Genomic DNA, 25,455 nt, shown 5'->3' on the forward strand with positions numbered 1-25,455 from the left:
GTCAGAGAGATGAAGTATTCAGAGAAGTGGGATAGTGAATTAAAGGGGTATTCAGAGAAGTGGGAAGTGGGATAGTGAAAGGGGCTGTCAGAGAGATGAAGTATTCAGAGAAGTGGGATAGTGAAAGGGGCTGTCAGAGAGATGAAGTATTCAGAGAAGTGGGATAATGAATTAAAGGGGCTGTCAGAGAGATGAAGTATTCAGAGAGGTGGGATTGTGAATTAAAGGGGATGTCAGAGAGATGAAGTATTCAGAGAAGTGGGATAGTGAAAGGGCTGTTAGAGAGATGAAGTATTCAGAGAAGGATAGTGAATTAAAGGGGCTGTCAGAGAGATGAAGTATTCAGAGAGGTGGGATAGTGAATTAAAGGGGCTGTCAGAGAGATGAAGTATTCAGAGAGGTGGGATAGTGAATTAAAGGGGCTGTCAGAGAGATGAATCATTCAGAGAAGGATAGTGAATTAAAGGGGATGTCAGAGAGATGAAGTATTCAGAGAGGTGGGATAGTGAATTAAAGGGGCTGTCAGAGAGATGAAGTATTCAGAGAGGTGGGATAGTGAATTAAAGGGGCTGTCAGAGAGATGAAGTATTCCGAGAAGTAGTGAATTAAAGGGGCTGTCAGAGAGAGAGAGATGAAGTATTCAGATAGGTGGGATAGTGAATTAAAGGGGCTGTCAGAGAGATGAAGTATTCAGAGAAGTGGGATAGTGAAAGGGGCTGTCAGAGAGATGAAGTATTCAGAGAAGTGGGATAGTGAATTAAAGGGGCTGTCAGAGAGATGAAGTATTCAGAGAGGTGGGATAGTGAAAGGGGCTGTCAGAGAGATGAAGTATTCAGAGAAGGATAGTGAATTAAAGGGGCTGTCAGAGAGATGAAGTATTCAGAGAAGGATAGTGAATTAAAGGGGATGTCAGAGAGATGAAGTATTCAGAGAAGTGGGATAGTGAATTAAAGGGGCTGTCAGAGAGATGAAGTATTCAGAGAAGTGGGATAGTGAAAGGGGCTGTCAGAGAGATGTAGTATTCAGAGAAGGATAGTGAATTAAAGGGGCTGTCAGAGAGATGACATATTCAGAGAAGGATAGTGAATTAAAGGGGCTGTCAGAGAGATGAAGTATTCAGAGAAGGATAGTGAATTAAAGGGGCTGTCAGAGAGATGAAGTATTCAGAGAAGGATAGTGAATTAAAGGGGATGTCAGAGAGATTAAGTATTCAGAGAAGGATAGTGAATTAAAGGGGCTGTCAGAGAGATGAAGTATTCAGAGAAGTGGGATAGTGAATTAAAGGGGCTGTCAGAGAGATGAAGTATTCAGAGAAGTGGGATAGTGAAAGGGGCTGTCAAAGAGATGTAGTATTCAGAGAAGGATAGTGAATTAAAGGGGCTGTCAGAGAGATGAAGTATTCAGAGAAGGATAGTGAATTAAAGGGGCTGTCAGAGAGATGAAGTATTCAGAGAAGGATAGTGAATTAATGGGGCTGTCAGAGAGATGAAGTATTCAGAGAAGTGGGATAGTGAATTAAAGGGGCTGTCAGAGAGATGAAGTATTCAGAGAAGGATAGTGAATTAAAGGGGATGTCAGAGAGATGTAGTATTCAGAGAAGGATAGTGAATTAAAGGGGCTGTCAGAGAGATGACATATTCAGAGAAGGATAGTGAATTAAAGGGGCTCTCAGAGAGATGAAGTATTCAGAGAAGGATAGTGAATTAAAGGGGCTGTCAGAGAGATGACATATTCAGAGAAGGATAGTGAATTAAAGGGGCTGTCAGAGAGATGTAGTATTCAGAGAAGGATAGTGAATTAAAGGGGCTGTCAGAGAGATGAAGTATTCAGAGCGGTGGGATAGTGAAAGGGGCTGTCAGAGAGACGAAGTATTCAGAGAAGTGGGATAGTGAATTAAAGGGGCTGTCAGAGAGATGAAGTATTCAGAGAAGGATAGTGAATTAAAGGGGATGTCAGAGAGATGAAGTATTCAGAGAAGGATAGTGAATTAAAGGGGCTGTCAGAGAGATGAAGTATTCAGAGAAGAATAGTGAATTAAAGGGGATGTCAGAGAGATGAAGTATTCAGAGAAGGATAGTGAATTAAAGGGGCTGTCAGAGAGATGAAGTATTCAGAGAAGTGGGATAGTGAATTAAAGGGGCTGTCAGAGAGATGAAGTATTCAGAGAAGGATAGTGAATTAAAGGGGCTGTCAGAGAGATGAAGTATTCAGAGAAGTGGGATAGTGAATTAAAGGGGCTGTCAGAGAGATGAAGTATTCAGAGAAGGATAGTGAATTAAAGAGGATGTCAGAGAGATGAAGTATTCAGAGAAGTGGGATAGTGAATTAAAGGGGCTGTCAGAGAGATGAAGTATTCAGAGAAGTGGGATAGTGAAAGGGGCTGTAAGAGAGATGTAGTATTCAGAGAAGGATAGTGAATTAAAGGGGCTGTCAGAGAGATGACATATTCAGAGAAGGATAGTGAATTAAAGGGGCTGTCAGAGAGATGTAGTATTAAGAGAAGGATAGTGAATTAAAGGGGCTGTCAGAGAGATGAAGTATTCAGAGAAGGATAGTGAATTAAAGGGGATGTCAGAGAGATTAAGTATTCAGAGAAGGATAGTGAATTAAAGGGGCTGTCAGAGAGATGAAGTATTCAGAGAAGGATAGTGAATTAAAGGGGCTGTCAGAGAGATGACATATTCAGAGAAGGATAGTGAATTAAAGGGGCTGTCAGAGAGATGTAGTATTCAGAGAAGGATAGTGAATTAAAGGGGCTGTCAGAGAGATGAAGTATTCAGAGCGGTGGGATAGTGAAAGGGGCTGTCAGAGAGATGAAGTATTCAGAGAAGTGGGATAGTGAATTAAAGGGGCTGTCAGAGAGATGAAGTATTCAGAGAGGTGGGATAGTGAATTAAAGGGGCTGTCAGAGAGATGAATCATTCAGAGAAGGATAGTGAATTAAAGGGGATGTCAGAGAGATGAAGTATTCAGAGAGGTGGGATAGTGAATTAAAGGGGCTGTCAGAGAGATGAAGTATTCAGAGAGGTGGGATAGTGAATTAAAGGGGCTGTCAGAGAGATGAAGTATTCAGAGAAGTGGGATAGTGAATTAAAGGGGCTGTCAGAGAGATGAAGTATTCAGAGAAGGATAGTGAATTAAAGGGGCTGTCAGAGAGATGAAGTATTCAGAGAAGTGGGATAGTGAATTAAAGGGGCTGTCAGAGAGATGAAGTATTCAGAGAAGGATAGTGAATTAAAGAGGATGTCAGAGAGATGAAGTATTCAGAGAAGTGGGATAGTGAATTAAAGGGGCTGTCAGAGAGATGAAGTATTCAGAGAAGTGGGATAGTGAAAGGGGCTGTAAGAGAGATGTAGTATTCAGAGAAGGATAGTGAATTAAAGGGGCTGTCAGAGAGATGACATATTCAGAGAAGGATAGTGAATTAAAGGGGCTGTCAGAGAGATGTAGTATTAAGAGAAGGATAGTGAATTAAAGGGGCTGTCAGAGAGATGAAGTATTCAGAGAGGTGGGATAGTGAAAGGGGCTGTCAGAGAGATGACATATTCAGAGAAGGATAGTGAAAGGGACTGTCCTGTGTTGTGGGGTGGGTGTTGAGGGTGATTGAGTGGTGGCGGGTGGGGGCTGGGCGTCAAAGACACAACACACTGCTGCTTACTACATCCGGGCAGCTTGTGCATACATACATGTACATGTGTGTGACCAAACTTCTAAATAAATAAAACACAGCAGCCTGTAAAAAAACAAAAACCAAAACAAAAACCAAAAAAAAAACAACCCTACCCCCCCAAGAAAACAACAACAGAAGTATTTCTCCTACTCCCCTCCACAATCCCTGTATGAACACACACACACACACACACACATATACATACATATATATATATATATATATATATATATACATATATATATATATATATATATATATATATATATATATATATATATATATATATATATATATATATATATATCACACTGCATAAATTAAATGGGGAAAAGACCAGGGGTAGAAACAAAAATCAATGCAGCTCACACCAGCTGTGACAAGTAAGCAAACAGCACAGGGTGAAAAAGCAGGCAGACAGGCAACACACACACACACACCACCACACACACACACACCACACACACACAGAGAAAAACTAGAACCCTGTACTGACAAAGTCAAGCTAGAAGCCACTTGCTGTGCACCAGATTGGAATAATGAAAATATTCCCTCCTTTTGAAAAGCATTCCAGTGTGTGCTGAAGCAAGCTCAAAAGCCTCTGGAAGTTTTCAGCATTAAAAAAACCCAGTTGTTCTACATTGTTTCAGCAGTGTCATTGGATCATAAGTTAAATGTGCGTGATACAAAATGCAGTGCGTTACAAGTACATAAGTTTATAAAACGATGACACAAGACAAAAACAGACTGTCCACACATTCCCCAACATTCATTGCTTTTTCCAAACTCAACCCAAAATATCTCTCAGTAAATAAACAGAAATAAACTGATTATTAATTTCCTTATACCTTATTCCCTACTTCCTCATATGAAACAGTTTTGTTGTTTCATATTCACATCTGTACAAACACACACACACACACACACAAGGATGTCAAATTATACAGAAGTGTTCATCATTCATAAATACATATATCTCTAACTTGCACAGACAGATATGTACATTCATGTGTGTGTCATATACACACATATATTCATGTGTGTGCTTATATATATATATATATATATATATATATATATATATATATATATATATATATATATATATATATATATATAATGTCCCTAAGTGTATCAGAATCAATCATCAGAATGTCCCTAAGTGTATCAGAATCAATCATCAAAATGTCCCTAAGTGTATCAGAATCAATCATCAAAATGTCCCTAAGTGTATCAGAATCAATCATCAAAATGTCCCTAAGTGTATCAGAATCAATTATCAAAATGTCCCAAAGTGTATCAGAATCAACCAAGTGGATTAAAAGTGTATCAGAATAAACAGGTCGATCAAAATGTCCCTAACTTCAACAGAATCAATCATTTCTTTGCTGTAATCCAGCCTGAATGACTGCTACTTGTGTCAACTTCAATGTCTTGCTCAGAAATGGAAGCAGTTGCATTCAGTAGTTTGTTCTGGCTGATTAATTTCAGACAACCCCAAAAGAGACCAAAACAAAAATGCGACATATTCAAACCTCAGCATAAGGACAGTACTGCTGTAAAAGCTGTGAGTTGGGAAGAAGGGACGACAGGTAAACAAAGTGTGGCAAATGACAGATCATTAGAAAGATATTTTTGTAGAGAGGATGACATCAACAGTCACGTTAGTAAGGTATCTTTGATTCTCATCTGAAACATGTTCAGATGATTAAGGCACGCACTGCAAGGTTTGTTTTCCCTTCTGGTTTGTGCTTACCAGTTGAAAGAAGAAATGAATGAAGATGAAAATCATTAATGTTTGTATTATGTCATTCACATCAAAAGAGAGACACCAATGTTTGTATTAATTATGTCATTCACACCAAATGAAAGACACCAATGTTTGTATTTATTATGTTATTCACAAAGAAAGAAAGAAAAAGAAAGAACCGATGCTTGTATTAAGGTGTGTTTCACATGAAAAGAAAGACACCGATGCTTGTATTAAAGTGTGTTTCACACAAAACGAAAGACACCAATGTTTGTATTAAGGTGTGTTTCACACAAAACGAAAGACACCAATGTTTGTATTAAGGTGTGTTTCACACCAAAAGAAAGACACCAATGTTTGTATTAAGGTGTGTTTCACACCAAAAGAAAGACACCAATGTTTGTATTAAGGTGTGTTTCACACCAAAAGAAAGACACCAATGTTTGTATTAAGGTGTCTTTCACACCAAAATAAATTTATCAGCCAACAGAAAATTTGGTTGACAGAACAGCAAACTAGCAGACTGCACCAGTTTGACATGGCCAGTACATGATGCCAAAAGAAAGAAAAGATGTCAATGCTTGTATGATGACATTTACAGACATGTTTGTTGCTGAGAATGAACCCTGCCATACTGAGAAATCAGTTTCATAAGAAATCATTGCTTTGATACCTTGGGCATGTCGGAAAGAAAGGAGATTCTGACCTATACTTGGATTTTTGTGTATGTGTGGTGGAGTGTTACAATTGTTGTACAGATCTACTGGTCTTGTTAACTGTACTTTTATAGAATCAATGATTGTGTGTATATGACGTTTATCAATCTATACATGTCTGTATTTCATTTTATGTGTTTATTCAATTCATATCACAGTACTGGATTTGTAAAGTGCTTAGAGCTTGCATAAAAGTGCAAAACGAAAGTAAACCATCATCATCACTGTGTCACTCTGGCTTTTGTGTCACTGGTTCAAAGCTTCTTCCGTCATCCACACTTTTCAAGTCAAAGCACGAGTCCAGGCTGACATCAAGGCATAAGGAAGAAGACAAAGAAACCCAGACAAAATAAAGCAACAAGAAAAGTGCAGAAAATAAGATAATATGGAACTGAAGCATCAGCCAACAAAGTCTGTAAGTGTCTGAAGGAACAGGTGTCCACCAGAGATCAGACTTTCAGTTCTACCTGTAATGGAAGCATCTAATGGCCAGGTGCTTTGGAGATTCCTAACAGTTTTCAGGTAGGAAATTTAGGAGAACTTATGGCTAATGGCAAATTATTCTAACATATCTCTGATTACCTTTCCTCTTTCCCAACCCCTTGATTACATGTCTCTGATGAGAGATACCCAGCCTGTGTGTGTGTGTGTGTGTGTGTGTGTGTGTGTGTGTGTGTGTGTGTGTATGTGTGTGTGTGTGAGTGTGTTCATGGATTTATTATATTCTGACTTTTATCAAGAAGGGAACAGTCACACCATGCATATTGTCAACACCCTTTGGACACTCATTGCCCAGTAGCAAGCCATGACAACTGCTCCACATAAGAAGATAACATTCCATCATTCACACACCCATGGTCAGCCCAAACTGCACTGTCACAGCTAGTGCTGACATGTCTGCCCAGGAAGCTAGTGCTGACATGTCTGCCCAGGAAGCTAGTGTTGACATGTCTGCCCAGGAAGCTAGTGTTGACATGTCTGCCCAGGAAGCAAGTGCTGACGCGCCTGCCCAGGAAGCTAGTGCTGACATGTCTGCCCAGGAAGCTAGTGTTGACATGTCTGCCCAGGAAGCTAGTGTTGACATGTCTGCCCAGGAAGCTAGTGTTGACATGTCTGCTCAGGAAGCTAGTAGTGTTGACATGTCTGCCCAGGAAGCTAGTGCTGACATGTCTGCCCAGGAAGCTAGTGTTGACATGTCTGCCCAGGAAGCTAGTGTTGACATGTCTGCCCAGGAAGCTAGTGTTAACATGTCTGCCCAGGAAGCCAGAAAATCTGAGACAGATTCCAAGCCCTCACTCGTCAGTACTTTCTCCCCCTCCACTACACCTTGAGTGCTAGTCATTCGGATGAGACGATTAACCAAGGTCATGCATGTAGCATGCACTTAGCACACTTAAAAGAACCCATGGCAACAAAAGGGTTGTTCCTGGAGAAAAGCCCACTGTGACAGGAAGACAGATACACTTGCAGACAGAAAAAAGAGGGGGGGAAAAAGAAAAGAAATGTAGCAATGTTCTCTCTCTGGGGACAGCAGGCCGGATTTCACACAGAGAAATCTGTTGTGACAACACCTGATACAATACAATATAATCTGTACAATACCTGTCTCCTGCTTATAATTATAAAATCAGTGCAGGCAAAGATCTGCATTATGTAACCGGCAGCGGTACAACATCAGCAGAAGTTCAAGCAAAGTATATTTGCAATGCTGTTCTTGTTGGAAGCAGAGAAACATAACAACTTTAACTTGCCAAGTATTTGCTGCATTAAATAATGAAATATTATAAACCAGACAACAATGGAAGCCAGAGAATACTTCACCACACTGTTCATGACAGCAGCTACATCAAATGAATTCAGAAAACTGCAAATTATTTTAAACTATTTTAACACTGCAAATATTCTCCCCACCCACTTGATTTCAAAATCCAAGTTTTTCTGTCCTAAATGATGCCACTCTCTCCTAACATCCAAGTTTTCCTCTCCCCAAAAGGTGCCACTCTCTCCTAACATCCAAGTTTTCCTCTCCCCAAATCGTGCCACTATCTCCTAACATCCAAGTTTTCCTCTCCCCAAATCGTGCCACTCTCTCCTAACATCCAAGTTTTCCTCTCCCCAAATGATGCCACTATCTCCTAACATCCAAGTTTTCCTCTCCCCAAATGATGCCACTCTCTCCTAACATCCAAGTTTTCCTCTCCCCAAATCGTGCCACTCTCTCCTAACATCCAAGTTTTCCTCTCCCCAAATGATGCCACTATCTCCTAACATCCAAGTTTTCCTCTCCCCAAATGATGCCACTCTCTCCTAACATCCAAGTTTTCCTCTCCCCAAATGATGCCACTCTCTCCTAACATCCAAGTTTTCCTCTCCCCAAATGATGCCACTCTCTCCTAACATCCAAGTTTTCCTCTCCCCAAATGATGCCGCTATCTCCTAGCATCCAAGTTTTCCTCCCAAAAGGTGCCACTCTCTCCTAACTACCCACCTCTCTTCATCTCTCTGTTCCTCCCCCTCCATTTTTCTCTCTGATCTCCCCCCCCCCCCTCTCTCATATGATCATCTCTATTCCTCTTTTCATCTCTCTCTCTCTCTCTCCTCTTATGCTCATCTATCTCTCTCTCTCGTCCTATGTTCATCTCTCTCTCTCTCCTCCTATGTTCATCCCTATTCCTCTTTTCATCTCTTTCTCTCTACTCCTATGTTCATCACTCTCTCTCCTCCTATGTTCATCCCTATTCCTCTTTTCATCTCTCTTTCTCTCTCCTCCTATGTTCATCTCTCTCTCTCTCTCTCCCCTTCTATATTCATCCCTATTCCTCTTTTCATCTCTCTTTCTCTCTCCTCCTATGTTCATCTCTCTCTCTCTCTCTCCCCTTCTATATTCATCCCTATTCCTCTTTTCATCTCTCTCTCTCTCTCCTCCTATGTTCATCTCTCTCTCTTTCTCCTCTTATCTTCATCTCTCTCTCTCTCTTTCTTTCTTTGTCTCTCTCTCTCTCCTATGTTCATCTCTATTCCTCTTTTCATCTCTCTCTCTCCTCTTATGCTCCCCCCCTCTCTCTCCCCTCCTATGTTCATCTCTATTCCTCTTTTCATCTCTCTCTCTCCTCCTATGTTAATCTCTATTCCTATTTTGATCCCCCCTCTCTCTCTCCTCTTATGTTCATATATATATATATATATATATATATATATATATATATATATATATATATCCTCCTATGTTCATCTCTATTCCTCTTTTCATCTCTCTCCCCTCTTATGTTAATCTATCTCTCTCTCTTCCCTTCTCTCTCCTTCTATGTTCATCTCTATTCGTCTTTTCATCTCTCTCTCTCTCCTCCAATGTTCATCTCTATTCCTCTTTTTGTCTCTCTCTCTCTCTCCTATGTTCATCTCTCTTCCTCTTTTCATCTCTCTCTGTACAATCCTCTACTCTTCTCTCTCTCTCATATTGATTTAGTTTTGGATTTGGTTTTCATCAGCATGATTACTACTGTTACAGGTTGTTATTTGCAGTATGTCCCCTCATGTCATTAGGGCTGTAAAGCTATTGACATTAAAGTGTTCAGCGTTCAGTGCTCTCTCTCTCTCTCTCTCCCCCCTCCCCTCCCTCCATATTTCTGACATCTTTTTAACTCTAAGTGTTATCTCTTAAGTTTACAATTATTTTCCTAGGTTTCTATGTGTAACCAATGTAAACTGAAAAAAGGACAGTTACCGTAAGCATAAGTAAACTGAAAGAACTGAACCCAAAAAACTGAAATAAACAAAGCAGGAAAAGAAAAAAAAAAAGAAAAAAAAAGGAAGAAAAGCATATGGGTGAAAACAGATACACAAAGTCTGCAAACCAGATATTTTTGAGGAAGTTCTTCCAGAAGATAATCTTTCATCGACTGAAATATGAAACGGACAAGCAAACATATCAGTAAGCACAGAAATTAAACACTGAAGGGAAAAAGAAAAGAAAAAAACAACCCCCCCAAAAACAACAAAGATGAAAAATAACCAGCAATTCATACAGCATGCATCAGAAAAAAGAAGAAATATTAAAAAGAAAATATCAACAACAAAGTATTAAGAACATAACTCCCAAGAACGCATAAATGCTGAACACTTTCACAATATCTTATGTACACAAATATATACATGTGTACAAACATCATACTGAATATTCATTATCTTTCATATCATTATACAAACATACACATATTTATACAAACTCAAATACAAACATATACAATATGCAAGTACAACTGAACTGATATTACACACATGACACACACTATGCATTGTGCACATGCAAACACACAGACACACACACACACACAGACACACACACACTCAGCATTACTTGATACTGCATTATTCAAGCCAAACAACACAAGGTTATATGTGACAAAATTAGCATGATGACTTGACATGGAAAAAAGACAGTTGTGTCAAGAATATGCCTTCATCTTAACAATAAAAGAAAGAATAGAATTTCAAAAACATGGATAGTATATTCACACACACACACACACTTCTGTCTGCTATGCTTCAGATAGGTTTAAATAACACCCACTGTGATTTGTCACTGACAGGATTTAACAGACCTCCAAGCCGTCAGCCCTTGACATGAACCTGAAGTTTCAGTTTTAATTTCTCAAGAAGGCATCACTGCGTTCAGACAAATCCATATAAGCTACACCACATCTGCTTGGCAGATGCCTGACCAGCAGCATAACCCAACGCGCTTGTCAGGCCTTGAGTGCATGCTTATACGTTTGTGTACCTATCAGAGTGGATTTCTTTTTACATAATTTTGCCAGAGGACGACACTTTGTTGCCGTGGGTTCTTTTTCAGTGCGCCAAGTGCGTGCTGCACACAAGACCTCAGTTTATCGTCTCATCCGGAAGACTAGATGCTCAGTTTGATTTTCCAGGCAAACTTGGGAGAAAGGGCGAGAGCAGGAATTAAACCCACACCCTCACAGCTTTCTGAATTGGCAGCTGAGCGACTTAACCATTCTGCCACCTTCCCGCAGCAGCTTATCAATGAAATAGATATGGCAGGGGAAAAACCATCATACACGTAAAAAGCCCACATATACATATGAGTGAATGTGAGAGTTGCAGCTAATGAACGTAGAGAGTGAAAAAGCAAGAGAGAGAGAGAGAGAGAGAAAGACAGAGACAGAGAATAAGGAGAGAGAGAGAGAGAGAATAACTGAACTGACAGCTGACAGATAGGTGAGCAACAATGATGGTAATGATTATGAAACGGTCATGGAAGATGATTGTGGCAATAGCAGATGGCAACGACTATTTAATTTCAGGAAGTATGGTGTCCTTTTTTTTCTTTCTCAGGTTTAACTGGACTTAACACACACGAGCACGCGTGTGCGCGCATGCGCGCGCGCACACACACACACACGCGCGCACACACACACACACGCACACACACACGCGCGCACACAAGCACACACACACACACTAGAACATCTAATCAAACTGACTACACAGGTAAAGCAACAGTTTGCAAGGCGAAAAAACGTACGAGCAACTTTTTTTGATGTGAAAAAAGCATACGACCAAGTGTGGCACACTCGACTTTTATATAAACTGAAAAATATCGGTATCACAGGCAACATGTATGATTATATTAGAAGTTTTTTTATCAGATAGATTTATACAAGTAAGAATAGGAAATACCTACTCAAACCCCAGACAATTACACATGGGGTTACCACAAGGATCAGTAATTTTGCTGATTTTATTCAATATATTATTAGCAGATCTACCTACCAAACTAGCTAAAGATACAGTCTTGGTTCAATTTGCTGATGACTTTTGTTTATGGATGAAGGTGACAATGAAAAATAAAACGCCTACTAGGACACTGAATTACATAAAGAAAATATACCAGCGGGAACTTGATAAAATCAGCAACTTTATGACAGAAAATGGCTTATCATTGTCCTTAGAAAAAACAAATATGATGCTATTTAATACAGGATCAGACCCAGAAAAGCTCCCCATGTTTACAATAAATAGTACTATCATCAGATATACACAATCTGTTAAATTTTTGGGAGACTATCTTTCTTCAAAGCTTTCGTAGAATTATCATATTGACTATATACTAAACTAAGCAAGAAAAGGTCTAAATTTCCTTAAAATAATTTGTAAACAGCACTGGGGGCAAGATACCAAAGCGTTGATATCTCTCGCTACCTCTCTCGATCGTTCACGCTTGACATATGCTCAAGAGGTATTTTTCAGTGCTCCACTGCACTTGTTAAGGAAGCTGCAAAGCATCGATTGTAAGGCTTATAAACTCGCTCTAGGTGTACCCATTCCTACATCAAATTTAGGGACCTACAGAGAAGCAGGTGTTATATCTCTTGATGAACAAAGGAAAGCTTCTGCCGCGAAATTCGTTATCAAATCTCTCGCATATGAAATCTTTTCAAAAGAAGCTAATTTGAGTTCACAAAAAGATTTTGCTAAAAGAGCAAAGACGATACAGTCTATGACATCCATTAATACATTTGCATCAGATATCATTAGTGCTATGGAATCAAAAGACAAGCAAATTGCAAAAATACCTACTTTTTCACCAGTCCCTGAATGGGAGCAGTGTAAAGCTACCTTTGACATGGATTATACAGATTTATCCAAGAACCAGTCACCATATTTGTTAAAACCTGAAGTGCTCTCCCATACAGAAAATCAATAGTCGAATTGTCTAAAAATATACACAGACGGATCTGTTCTAGAAGATGGTAATTCAGGAGCGGCTTTTGTAATTCCTTCATTTAGAATAGAAAAATTATACTATATTGGTAGACAATATTCCATTTTCACAGCTGAACTTGTAGCCATACTTATGGCCTTAAATTATATTTCAGACATTCCGAAAACTGTGAGTGAAATTTTATTATGTGTAGACTTGAAGTCAGTATTACAAGCTATAGAATCTCCAAATTCAAAGAAGCGAATTGAGATGACAATGGAAATAAAACATATTATTCACCAACTGACAAAACAGTGCATCAAAGTAACTTTCTGTTGGGTACCTTCGCACTGTGGAATATCTTCAAATGAGTGGGTAGACCAAGCAGCTAGAAGAGCAGCACGTAATTTTGAAGGTGCAATACAACTTGACATCCAGTTAGATCTACATGAATGCATTAGTTGTATAGAAAATGTATCTAGAAATCGATTTAAGAAATTACTTATAGATTCGAATAATCAATATTACCAATGTTGTGTAAACACAAAGAATGCAGCTAATCCCAAACATTTTCTAAATTTGACACCAGCAGCACATTCAAGACAAATTACAAGTCTAATGTATAGAATTTGTTTAAATGCTTTTCATACAAAATTTTCTAAAAATATAAAATGTATATGCAGTAAGCAAATAACTAAGTTATCTACTCATTCATTGTCTGAGCATAAGACAGTTAATTCCACAAGATGTAGTTGATGACTTTTCTTCCAATATTTCATTAGCCACTGAAAAGATTTTGAATGATTATTCATTGCTTGGAATGTTTTCAGAAATTTTAAACTCCAGTCCAGTTGGTATCCTCCTTTGATGTGTTATAATTAATGTTGTCATTTATATTTACATTGTTGTAGGTTAATACTTGTTGATATGCATATACATATTCACCTTCCCATGACACCTCATTCAATACACACCACAATCTCTTCAGACCTTTTCTTATAATATACTTTTCCTCTGATACATAACATGAATACTTTTTTACACTAATATTCACATGCATTCCCTTTCCTTTATCCACTTCTTTACTCCTTTCCGTCTAAAACACTTATAGTGAATAGACGTTAAAATGAAGATAAAACACACACACACACGCACACACACGCGCGCATGCACACACACACACACACGCGCACACACACACACACACGCACACACACACACACACAGAGATAAACAAAAAACATTGTGTTAAAAAAATTGGGATGAGGTCAGGACTAAGAGTGTTGGGAGGGCAAAAGCAGGGTCCCGAGTGAAATACAGACAGACAGGCAGACAGACAGACAGACACACACAGGCAGACAGACACAGAAGGGGAAACAAAGCAACACACCTGAACACTGTCCCCTGTCTGAGGCATTTTGCAGCACATGGATTGTATTGTATCATGTTGTGTTGTATTGTACAGGGTTGTGTTGCATTCTGTTGCATTGCATTGCATTGCAATGCATTGTATTGCACTGAACTGCATCGTATGGTATCTTATCATATCATAGTGTATTCCAGACCACCATTCAAGGTCTAGTGGAGGGGGGTAAAATATTGGCGACAGTGGGATTGGAAGCAGTGTGATCCAATTCTCTGGCTTCCTTGGTGGACGTGTTAGCACTGGGCCTTCACTCCACAGTGGATGGATGCTGTGACAGGTGTGTACAGTGTGTACAGGTATGTACATGTACAGTGTGTACAGGTATGTACTGACACGTACAGGTCCCAGGGCTGGAGGGGGGGGGGGAGGGGGCTGGAAGAACGATTTAAAAAAAAACAACTGCTACTGTAGTGTGGAATGAACATCTATCTTGGGTCACATCAACTCTTCTGTACTGACCATGCTCAGACATCAGCCTTCCTTTGGTGTTCTGAGTTAATTGGGCTGCTGCTGTTTCTTCTTTTACTGGTGGGTAAGCCACACTCACTTGAAAAAAAAAAAAGAAGGATATCTAAATAATATAGTTTCTGATTTCTGAGGGAACTTCAGTGTCAGGACACAAAACTGGATGATCATCAACACCATACTGTTGCAATGCCTGTGGCAAAAAGAAATCTAAATATAGTTAGTTTGTTATGCCCATCACTCCCCCTGGAGCATAGGCCGCTCAAAACAGTCCACCAGAATCATCTGTCCTGGGCTGCCCTTTCTAATTGTCTCAAGGTGTGCTCCATCTTCTTGGTGTCTGCCTCGAGGTCACGTCACCAGGTGTTTCTTGGCTTTCCTCTCTTCCATTTGCCCTGGGGATTCCATTTCAGTGCCTGCCTGGTGATGTTACTGTCTGGCTTCCTCAGGGTGTGCCCAATCCATCTCCATCTTCTGCGCCGAATCTCGTCTCAGCTGGCAGCTGGTTGGTACGCTGCCATAGGTCTGCGTTGCTGATAGTGTTGGGCCAGCATATCTGGAGGATCCTTCTCAGGCAGCTGTTGATGAAGGTCTGCACTTTCCTGATGGTGGTCTTTGTTGTCCTCCATGTCTCTGTTCCATACAGAAGGACTGACCTGACGTTGGAGTTGAACAGCCTGATTTTCGTGCTAATCGACAACACCTAGGAGCTCCAGATGTTCTTCAGTTGCAAGTATGCTGCCCTCGCTTTGCCGATTCTTGCTCTGACGTCTGCGTCTGTGCCACCCTGCTTGTCGATGATGCTGCCCAAGTACGTGAAGGCCTCTACCTCTTCCAGCTTGCTCCCGTGCACTGTGACTGGGTCCTCTCTTGCTGTGTTGATCTTGAGGATCTTGGTCTTGCCCTTGTGGATGTTGAGGCCGACTTGTGATGAAGTGGCTGCCAGCTCTGTTGTCTTGTCCTGCATTTGCTGGTGACTATGGGAAAGCAGGGCCAGGACATCCGCGAAGTCCAGGTCATCTAGCTGGTCAAGTTGTGTCCACTGGATTCCGTTTCTTCTGTCCACTGTTGATGTTTTTATGGTCCAGTCGATTGCCAGGAGGAAGAGGAAAGGTGACAGGAGACACCCTTGCCTGACTCCAGTCTTCACCTCAAAGCTGTCTGTGAGCTGTCCTCCATGGACCACCCGGCACCTCATTCCCTCATAAGAGTTCTTGATCAGGTTGACCAGCTTGACTGGCACTCCATAGCGACGTAGCAGCTTCCACAGGGTTTCGCGGTCTATGCTGTCGAAGGCCTTCTCGTAATCGACAAAGTTGATATACGGCGATGAGATCCACTCTAAGGACTGCTCGACGATGATGCGCATTCGAATTATGGAAATCTAAGTATGCTTACTGATTTCTGGGGGAGCTTATGTGTCATGACACAAAACTGGATGACCACCAACACCACAGTGTTGTAAAGGCTGTGGCAAGTCTACCAACCACAGACCATATCAACACAGTGAGGGCAGGACATCATGATGACAGTTTCAGTTTCAGTTGCTCAAGGAGGCGTCACTGCGCTCGGACAAACCATATACGCTACACCACATCTGCCAAGCAGATGCCTGACCAGCAGCGTAACCCAACGCGCTTAGTCAGGCCTTGATGACAGACAGCAGTTAATGAATAATCGCTCAAACTCTCTTCTGGCTTTCAACCCCCTGCATTACAGTGAGCCTAAAGAACATGTTCTCTTTCAATTGTTTAAAGCAGATGATAATCTTTTTTTTTGTTTGAAATCTGAACTGACTGAACATTGCGTACAAGGGATTGGGTGATGATTCAGTGACGGCCCATGCCACTTCCAGTGGAAGAGGCAGTGCAAATAAATAAACACATGAATTCTTAAATACACAGCAATGACAGAGGTTTGGAGACACAGAGAGAGGTGTGTGTGTGTGGGTGGGGGGGGGGGGGGTGGGGGGTGGAGTGGGGGAGAGACAGAAAAAGAGAGAGAGAGGGAGAGAGAGTGGGAGAGAGACAGAGGGAAAGAGGGGAGAGACAGAGACAGACATATACACTGCTTGTTAATACTGAATAAGTGAACAAATCTACTAATCATCCCCTTCTCCCACCCCTCTCCCTCCCCTCCCCCCCACACACAGAGGCACAAACAGACATACACAAACTACTTTTGAACAAGCCACTGGAGCTACTATAAATCACAGAGAGAGAGAGAGAGCAAAGTCTCTGGCAATCCATAAATAACATTAAAAAAAAAAAATTAGCAGCAGGTACTTGCGGAGCAAAGATAGCGGTTGAAGCAGACAGGAGAGCAGTGTGTTCCAAAGGCAGAGACAGGGGGGTAATAGTAAGGCCAGCATGCAGATACTTATTTACTTACTGGTTCTTACACAGCATTTATCTTCAGTCAGAGACCAAGCTCTAAGCACTCTGCAGTCATTTGCACAAGAGGCTGCCTACCTAAGTAAACAGCACCACACTACTCAGCACCACACCACTCTGCTGCCTGCCTGGCTCTTCACTGCAAACTCTGCACCACTGTGACCCATGATTTACAGACTGGTGACCTTACCACTTCACTGCACTCTGTACCACTGTGACCCATGATTTACAGACTGGTGACCTTACCACTTCACTGCACTCTGTACCACTGTGACCCATGATTTACAGACTGGTGACCTTACCACTTCACTGCACTCTGTACCACTGTGACCCATGATTTACAGACTGGTGACCTTACCACTTCACTGCACTCTGTACCACTGTGACCCATGATTTACAGACTGGTGACCTTACCACTTCACTGCACTCTGTACCACTGTGACCCATGATTTACAGACTGGTGACCTTACCACTTCACTGCACTCTGTACCACTGTGACCCATGATTTACAGACTGGTGACCTTACCACTTCACTGCAACTCTGTACCACTGTGACCCATGATTTACAGACTGGTGACCTTACCACTTCACTGCACTCTGTACCACTGTGACCCATGATTTACAGACTGGTGACCTTACCACTTCACTGCACTCTGTACCACTGTGACCCATGATTTACAGACTGGTGACCTTACCACTTCACTGCACTCTGTACCACTGTGACCCATGATTTACAGACTGGTGACCTTACCACTTCACTGCACTCTGTACCACTGTGACCCATGATTTACAGACTGGTGACCTTACCACTTCACTGCACTCTGTACCACTGTGACCCATGATTTACAGACTGGTGACCTTACCACTTCACTGCACTCTGTACCACTGTGACCCATGATTTACAGACTGGTGACCTTACCACTTCACTGCAAACTCTGTACCACTGTGACCCATGATTTACAGACTGGTGACCTTACCACTTCACTGCACTCTGTACCACTGTGACCCATGATTTACAGACTGGTGACCTTACCACTTCACTGCACTCTGTACCACTGTGACCCATGATTTACAGACTGGTGACCTTACCACTGCACTGCAACTCTGCACCACTGTGACCCATGATTCGGGACCATTACTGTGACCCATGATTTACAGACTGGTGACCTTACCACTGCACTGCACTCTGCACCACTGTGACCCATGATTTACAGACTGGTGACCTTACCACTGCACTGCAAACTCTGCACCACTGTGACCATGATTTACAGACTGGTGGCCTCACCACTTCACTGCACTCTGTACCACTGTGACCCATGATTTACAGACTGGTGACCTTACCACTGCACTGCAAACTCTGCACCACTGTGACCCATGATTTACAGACTGGTGGCCTCACCACTGCACCCTGCCCATCCATGACAGAGAACAAGGGGGAAATGTCATCCAGTTTGTGTGTGTGGGTGGGTGTGGGTGTGTGATTGAGGATCACTCTTGTTCAGTACACCTGCCTCATGAGAGAATGTAGGCTTTGCCATCTGTCACACGCATGCATGTGTGCGCATGCACTCCCATCCACCCACATACATACATACACATACACACACAGTTATCTGTCTTTAGCCACCAAGTAAACACTTGCAGATTATAACCACCCAAAACCTTTCTTATCTGGAGAGATATATACAACTATTTAATTTGAGATATAACTGTGTTTACTTCAAAGAATGCCTTGCATCAAGTGATATATCATCTAAGTCTCTATGAAATAAAATAAACCCCAGCAATGTTCTTGACCTCCTTCACCCCTCACCCCCCTTCCCCCTCCTCCAGTGAGTTTATTAACAATATCAGTCTCCGGTATCCAAACTTTGATAAATTCACATCCTTTAGAAATGGAGTCTGCATCTTGGTCATTAAGCAAAATGACTAACCTCCTTCCTTCCCCTCTTATCTCCATCTCATATTCATTTTCCATTTTTCAGGGACGTCACGTGGAATGGGAAGAGGTTGGGGAAGTTGTTTTGGACCCTGGGTAACACAGTGGAGGGTTGGCCAAGTGGTAACGCGTCTGCCTAGAAAGCAACAGAATCTAGCACACTGGTTTGAATGCCAAAGTCACCAGTACTTTCTCCCCCTCTAATAAACCTTCAGTGCTCGTCTGGACGCTAGTCATTCAAATAAGACGATGAACCATGGTCCCATGTGCAGCATGCACTTAGTGCATGTAAAAGAAACCAGGGCAACAAAAAGGTTGTCCCTGGCAAAATTTTGTAGAAAAATCCATTTCAACAGGAAAACAAATAAAATTGCAGGCAGAAAAAAATACAAAAAAAATTGGGTGGCGATCTCAGTGTAGCGACGCACTCTCCCTGGGGAGAGCAGCCTGAATTTCACACAGAGAAATCTGTTGTGATAAAAGAGTAATACAATACACAACTATAAATACAATACAAAGGCTTCAAACACAGAGCAAAGGCTTCATGGTTTACACAGAATACAAAAGTCTTTGAATACCACAGAGAATACAATGGTTAAACAGAATACAGATGTCTTTGGATACCATGCACAACATAAAGGTTGGCACAGAACACAAAGAATTTTGGATGCCATGCACAATACAAAAAGGGGATGAGGTGAGCACAGAACAGACAAAGGGTTTTGGATACTACAGAATACAAAGGTCATCAACAACAGACAATAGCTTCTGGATACTACAGAATACAAAGGTCATCAATAACAGACAATAGCTTCTGGATACTACAGAATACAAAGGTCATCAAGAACCGACAATAGCTTCTGGATACTACAGAATACTAAGGTCATTAAGAACAGACAATAGCTTCTGGATACTACAGAATACAAAGGTCATCAAGAACCGACAATAGCTTCTGGATACTACAGAATACTAAGGTCATCAAGAACAGACAATAGCTTCTGGATACTACAGAATACAAAAGTCATCAAGAACAAAGGCTTCTGGATACTACAGAATACAAAGGTCATCAAGAACAAAGGTTTCTGGATACTACAGAATACTAAGGTCATCAAGAACAAAGGCTTCTGGATACTACAGAATACAAAGGTCATCAAGAACAAAGGCTTCTGGATACTACAGAATACTAAGGTCATCAAGAACAAAGGCTTCTGGATACTACAGAATACAAAGGTCATCAAGAACAAAGGCTTCTGGATACTACAGAATACTAAGGTCATCAAGAACTGACAATAACTTCTGGATACTACATAATACTAAGGTCATCAAGAACAAAGGCTTTTGGATACTACAGAATACTATGGTCAACAAGAACAGACAATAGCTTCTGGATACTACAGAATACAAAGGTCATCAAGAACAAAGGCTTCTGGATACTACAGAATACTAAGGTCATCAAGAACAGACAACAGCTTCTGGATACTACAGAATACTAAGGTAATCAAGAACAGACAATAGCTTCTGGATACTACAGAACACTAAGGTCATCAAGAACAGACAATAGCTTCTGGATACTACAGAATACTAAGGTCATCAAGAACAGACAATAGCTTCTGGATATTACAGAATACAAAAGTCATCAAGAACAGCAAAGGCCTTTGGATCCCACACACAGTACACAGGTCAGTACATAACACAAAGGCCTTTGGATCCAAACACAGTACACAGGTCAGTACATAACACAAAGGCCTTTGGATCCAAACACAGTACACAGGTCAGTACAGAACACAGAGGCCTTTGGATCCCATACACAGTACACAGGTCAGTACAGAACACAAAGGACTTTGGATCCCACACACAGTACACAGGTCAGTACAGAACACAAAGGCCTTTGGATCCCACACACAGTACACAGGTCAGTACAGAACACAAAGGCCTTTGGATCCCACACACAGTGCACAGGTTAGTACAGAACACAAAGGCCTTTGGATCCCACACACAGAGTACACAGGTCAGTACAGAACACAAAGTTCCTGGGGAAAAACAAACCAGAGGCTACACAGGCTACACACAGGCTACATGGATAGCACAATGACTGAACTGCTAACACGAAGGAACAAAAGTCCTACTGGCTTATACAGAGGGCGTGCACAAGGAAAGGCCTGCATGGAAAAACAAGCTGTGGGCAATGGCAAAAAGAAAATACAACACCACTGAGAAGCCACAACTGACAGGAGTCTTGCAGAGGGTGGAAGGGAGACGAAGACCAGGATGATGCCCTCTCCTCCTTCTCCTCCTCCGCCCTCTCCTCCTCCTCCTTGTCCAAGACAGAGGCATCTCTGGTGGCTACCCACGCTCTGCTTGGTGATTGTTTTCCGGGCTTCGGATCTGTCATGGTCACAGCAGCCAACCAGTGTACAAACAACAGTTGGTTTTGACAAAAAAAATGCAGGCGCCGATTTTGTCGGGTGTGTGTGTGTGTGTGTGTGTGTGTGTGTGAGGGGGGGGGGGGGGAGACAGTCCTCAGAGAGAGAGAAAGAGACAAAGAGAGAGGTAGACAGAAAAAGAAACAGGTGGACAGAGATGTCATTTAGATTCTTTTGCACATCGCTTTCACAGCAACACAACTAGTCAGAAAGCGTACAAGGTAAAGGTAAGTGGTTTTACAGATGACATCAAAGGCAGCGACATGGAAAAGTGGAGTGAAATAAGAAAACGAAAGCACACACGCATGCATGCGCGCGCACACACACACGCACACATGAGAAAAAAATTCAGCAGCTTCCATCTAAACATCAAACTATTGGGAGAAGAAGTAGGAAAACATTTGCATCACTTTGTATAGAAACACAAAGCAGCAAATAAATAAACACTCCCTCCCCATCCACACAACCCATATCAAACTAAGATAATAATGTTCCTGAAAAGAATTCAGCTATTCAGTAAGATAATCTGTTGATAGTACTGCAATAAATTTACTTTTATCACGGAGATAAACTGCCAACAAAAAAAACTACAAAACCAAACCACATAAGACCTTTAAAAACAATATCTAAAGGATCATTTACAAACCTACACTTACAAGTTGAACTGTGTAAATATGAAAAATGTCTAAAGGATCATTTACAAACCTACACTTACAAGCAGAACTGTGTAAATATGAACAATGTCTAAAGGATCATTTACAAACCTACACTTACAAGTAGAACTGTGTAAATATGAACCTACACTTACAAGTAAATATGAACCTACACTTACAAGTAGAACTGTGTAAATATGAACTATGTCTAAAGGATCATTTACAAACCTACACTTACAAGCAGAACTGTGTAAATATGAACAATATCTAAAGGATCGTTTAGAAACCTACACTTACAAGCAGAACTGTGTAAATATGAACAATATCTAAAGGATCCTTTACAAACCTACAGTTACAAGCAGAACTGTGTAAATATGAACAATATCTAAAGGATCGTTTACAAAGCTACACTTACAAGCAGAAGCTATTAACAACCATGGGGTTTTCACAATGTAATCAACAAGAAAACATGTGAACATAATAATAATAATAATAGGTATTTATATAGTGCTGAATCTTGTGCAGAGACAAATCAAAGCGCTTTCACACCAGTCATTCACACGCATGCATAACTCTAAAACTGTAGAAACTAAAGACAAGGAAGGGCAGACAAGGGAGACTATTTTGGAAAGAGGTGGGTTTTAAGGCCAGACTTGAAAGAGCTGAGAGTGGAGACTTGACGAAGCGAAAGAGGAAGTTCATTCCAATCGCAAGGTCCAGAGACAGAGAAAGAACGGCGGCCAACAGTCGAGTGTTTGAATCTGGGTATGCGTAAACAGAGTGGATCCGAAGCCGATCGTAGTGAGCGAGATGGAATGTAGAGGTGAAGGCAGCCACAGAGACATGAAAGTCATGTCTAAAATGGACACAAATCTGTTATGCCTTCTCACATTTCCTTTACATCACATTCCCACATCAGAAAGATAAATGGATTTGTCAGATATTTTCTTTTTCTTTTCTTTGGGTGGGGGGTAAGAAGAGGGAGAGACAATAAATGAATCATAAAGATGGGCATAAAGATTTTGGCTCTTGCCCTTCAAGTTAAAAAAAAAAAAAAAAAGAAGGAGCAAACAGGTTTGCCACAAATTACTGCGCTTTTTACTTCCCAATATTCCAAGGCCTTTATTATAGGGGGGGGGGGGGGGGGGGGGGGGGGCAAGTCACATGTGGAATAAATGAATGTGGCAATGGATGAGGAACACAAAATAAATTGAAGGAAACATCAGAGACAGAGACACACAAACACAGAGAGAGCAAGACTGAGATTCAAGATTCAAGATTTGAAAACTTGATTACTCAAGGATAAAGTTTTTAGACATTGTCTGGTCTTCCAATCTGTCCCTGGGAACAACAGAAACAGTAAAGAGAGAGAGAGAGAGAGAGAGAGAGAGAGAGAGAGAGAGAGAGAGAGAGAGAGAGAGAGGAAAGACAAAGAGAATTAAAGACAGAGAGAGAGAGAGACAGACAGCACAAGAGAGAGAGAGTGAGTGGAATCTTTCTCCATACAAACTCACAAAGAAATGGAGTGAATGAACCACAGATAAAAACAGGTCACAGGGAGGTGGGTGGAGGGGGGGTGGGGGATGGGGGGCAAAGAGAGAGAGGGGGGTGAGGGGAGTGGAGGCTAGATGTAGGGGAATGGGGGGCCGGGGGGGGGGGGGGACACTCTTTTCCCTGCATCAACATGCTAATCGTCCTTCATGTTGCTTCTTTTCAAAATGACACAATCTTGAGCGTCACAGACATCCCTACAGGGATGGAGTCATCAGAAGATAGACCAGCCTTGTTCTGTGGAGGTGTTGACCTGTAACACTGACATCCCTACAGGGATGGAGTCATCAGAAGATAGACCAGCCTTGTTCTGTGGAGGTGTTGACCTGTAACAGTGACATCCCTACAGGGGTGGAGTCTTCAGAAGACAGACCAGCCTTGTTCTGTGGAGGTGTTGACCTGTCACACTGACATCCCTACAGGGGTGGAGTCATCAGAAGACAGACCAGCCTTGTTCTGTGGAGGTGTTGACCTGTCACACTCAGGTTTTCAGAATGATGCCGCTGAATCCATCACTTGATGGGTGTGGCAGTCAAATGGTTACAGTTCTGGATTCTCACCTGGATTTTCGGAGTTCAATCCCCATTACCCCTGGTGGGTAAAGGGTGGATATTTTTCCAGTCCCCAGGTCAACATGTGTGCAGACCTGCTAGTATCTGAACCCACTTTGTGTGTATACACAAACAGAAGATCAAACATGCATGTCTGAGATCCTGTTACCCATGTCAGTGTTCCGTGGGTTATGGAACCAAAATACCCAGCATGCCCACACCCGAAAACGGTGTATGGCTGGCTATATCGCAGGGTGTACTTAAAATAAAAATAATTATGTGGAGGCTTATATAGTGCAGTTCCCTGCTTTCAAGAGCAGACACACTGTGCTTTACAGTAACATAGTGCTGAGTTATCTGATTTATTGTTCACCCATTCCAATTTGCTCCCTTACAGGGGTAATGTTCATCCATTCCATTTTGGTCCCTTACAGAGGTAATGTTCATCCATTCCATTTTGCTTCCTTACAGGGGTTATGTTCATCCATTCCATTTTGCTTCCTTACAGGCGTAATGTTCACCCATTCCATTTTGCTTCCTTACAGGGGTAATGTTCACCCATTCCATTTTGCTTCCTTACAGGGGTAATGTTCACCCATTCCATTTTGCTTCCTTACAGGGGTAATGTTCACCCATTCCATTTTGCTTCCTTACAGGGGTAATGTTCGCCCATTCCATTTTGCTTCCTTACAGGGGTAATATTCAGCCATTCCATTTGTTCTCTTAAACAGGTAATGTTCACCCATTCCATTTTGCTCCCTTAAAGAGGTAATGCTCATCCATTCTGATCTGATCCCTTAAAGAGGTAATATTCACCCATTCCATTTTGCTCCCTTAAAGAGGTAATGTTCATCCATTCCATTTTGCTCCTTTAGAGGGGTAATGTTCACCTATTCCATTTTACTCCCTTACTGGGGTAATGTTCACCCATTCCATTTTGCTCCCTTAAAGAGGCACCCATTCCATTTTGCTTCCTTAAAGAGGTAATGTTCACCCATTCCATTTTGCTCCCTTAAAGAGGTAATGTTCACATTCCATTTTGCTCCTTTACAGGGGTAATGTTCACCCATTCCATTTTGCTCCCTTACAGGGGTAATGTTCATCCACTCCATTTGCTCTCTTAAAGAGGTAATGCTCATCCATTCCATTTTGCTCCCTTTCTGGGGTAATGTTCACCCATTCCATTTAGCTCCT

General features: G+C 41.5%; 1 protein-coding gene across 16 annotated transcripts in view; it reads right to left on the reverse strand.

Moving 5' to 3' along the window:
* The window catches only part of LOC143283900 (C-Jun-amino-terminal kinase-interacting protein 4-like), a 161,254-nt gene that overhangs the window by 14,391 nt on the left and 121,408 nt on the right, over positions 1 to 25,455 (reverse strand). For 9 of the 16 annotated variants that reach the window (XM_076590313.1, XM_076590307.1, XM_076590306.1 and 6 more), the window contains 2 exons: positions 21,313 to 21,468; positions 9,991 to 10,035 (listed from right to left, as the gene is read on the reverse strand). The exons of 3 other annotated variants lie outside the window; for them this stretch is intronic. In XM_076590313.1, coding sequence (XP_076446428.1) covers positions 9,991 to 10,035; positions 21,313 to 21,468 — 201 coding nt within the window. The remainder of the gene's footprint in view (positions 1 to 9,990; positions 10,036 to 21,312; positions 21,469 to 25,455) is intronic. 4 more of the 16 variants (XM_076590309.1, XM_076590308.1, XM_076590305.1 and 1 more) reach the window with 2 other exon arrangements.

Source organism: Babylonia areolata, chromosome 7 (assembly GCF_041734735.1).
Source record: "Babylonia areolata isolate BAREFJ2019XMU chromosome 7, ASM4173473v1, whole genome shotgun sequence".
In the NCBI taxonomy this organism is placed as follows: Eukaryota; Metazoa; Mollusca; class Gastropoda; order Neogastropoda; family Buccinidae; genus Babylonia; species Babylonia areolata.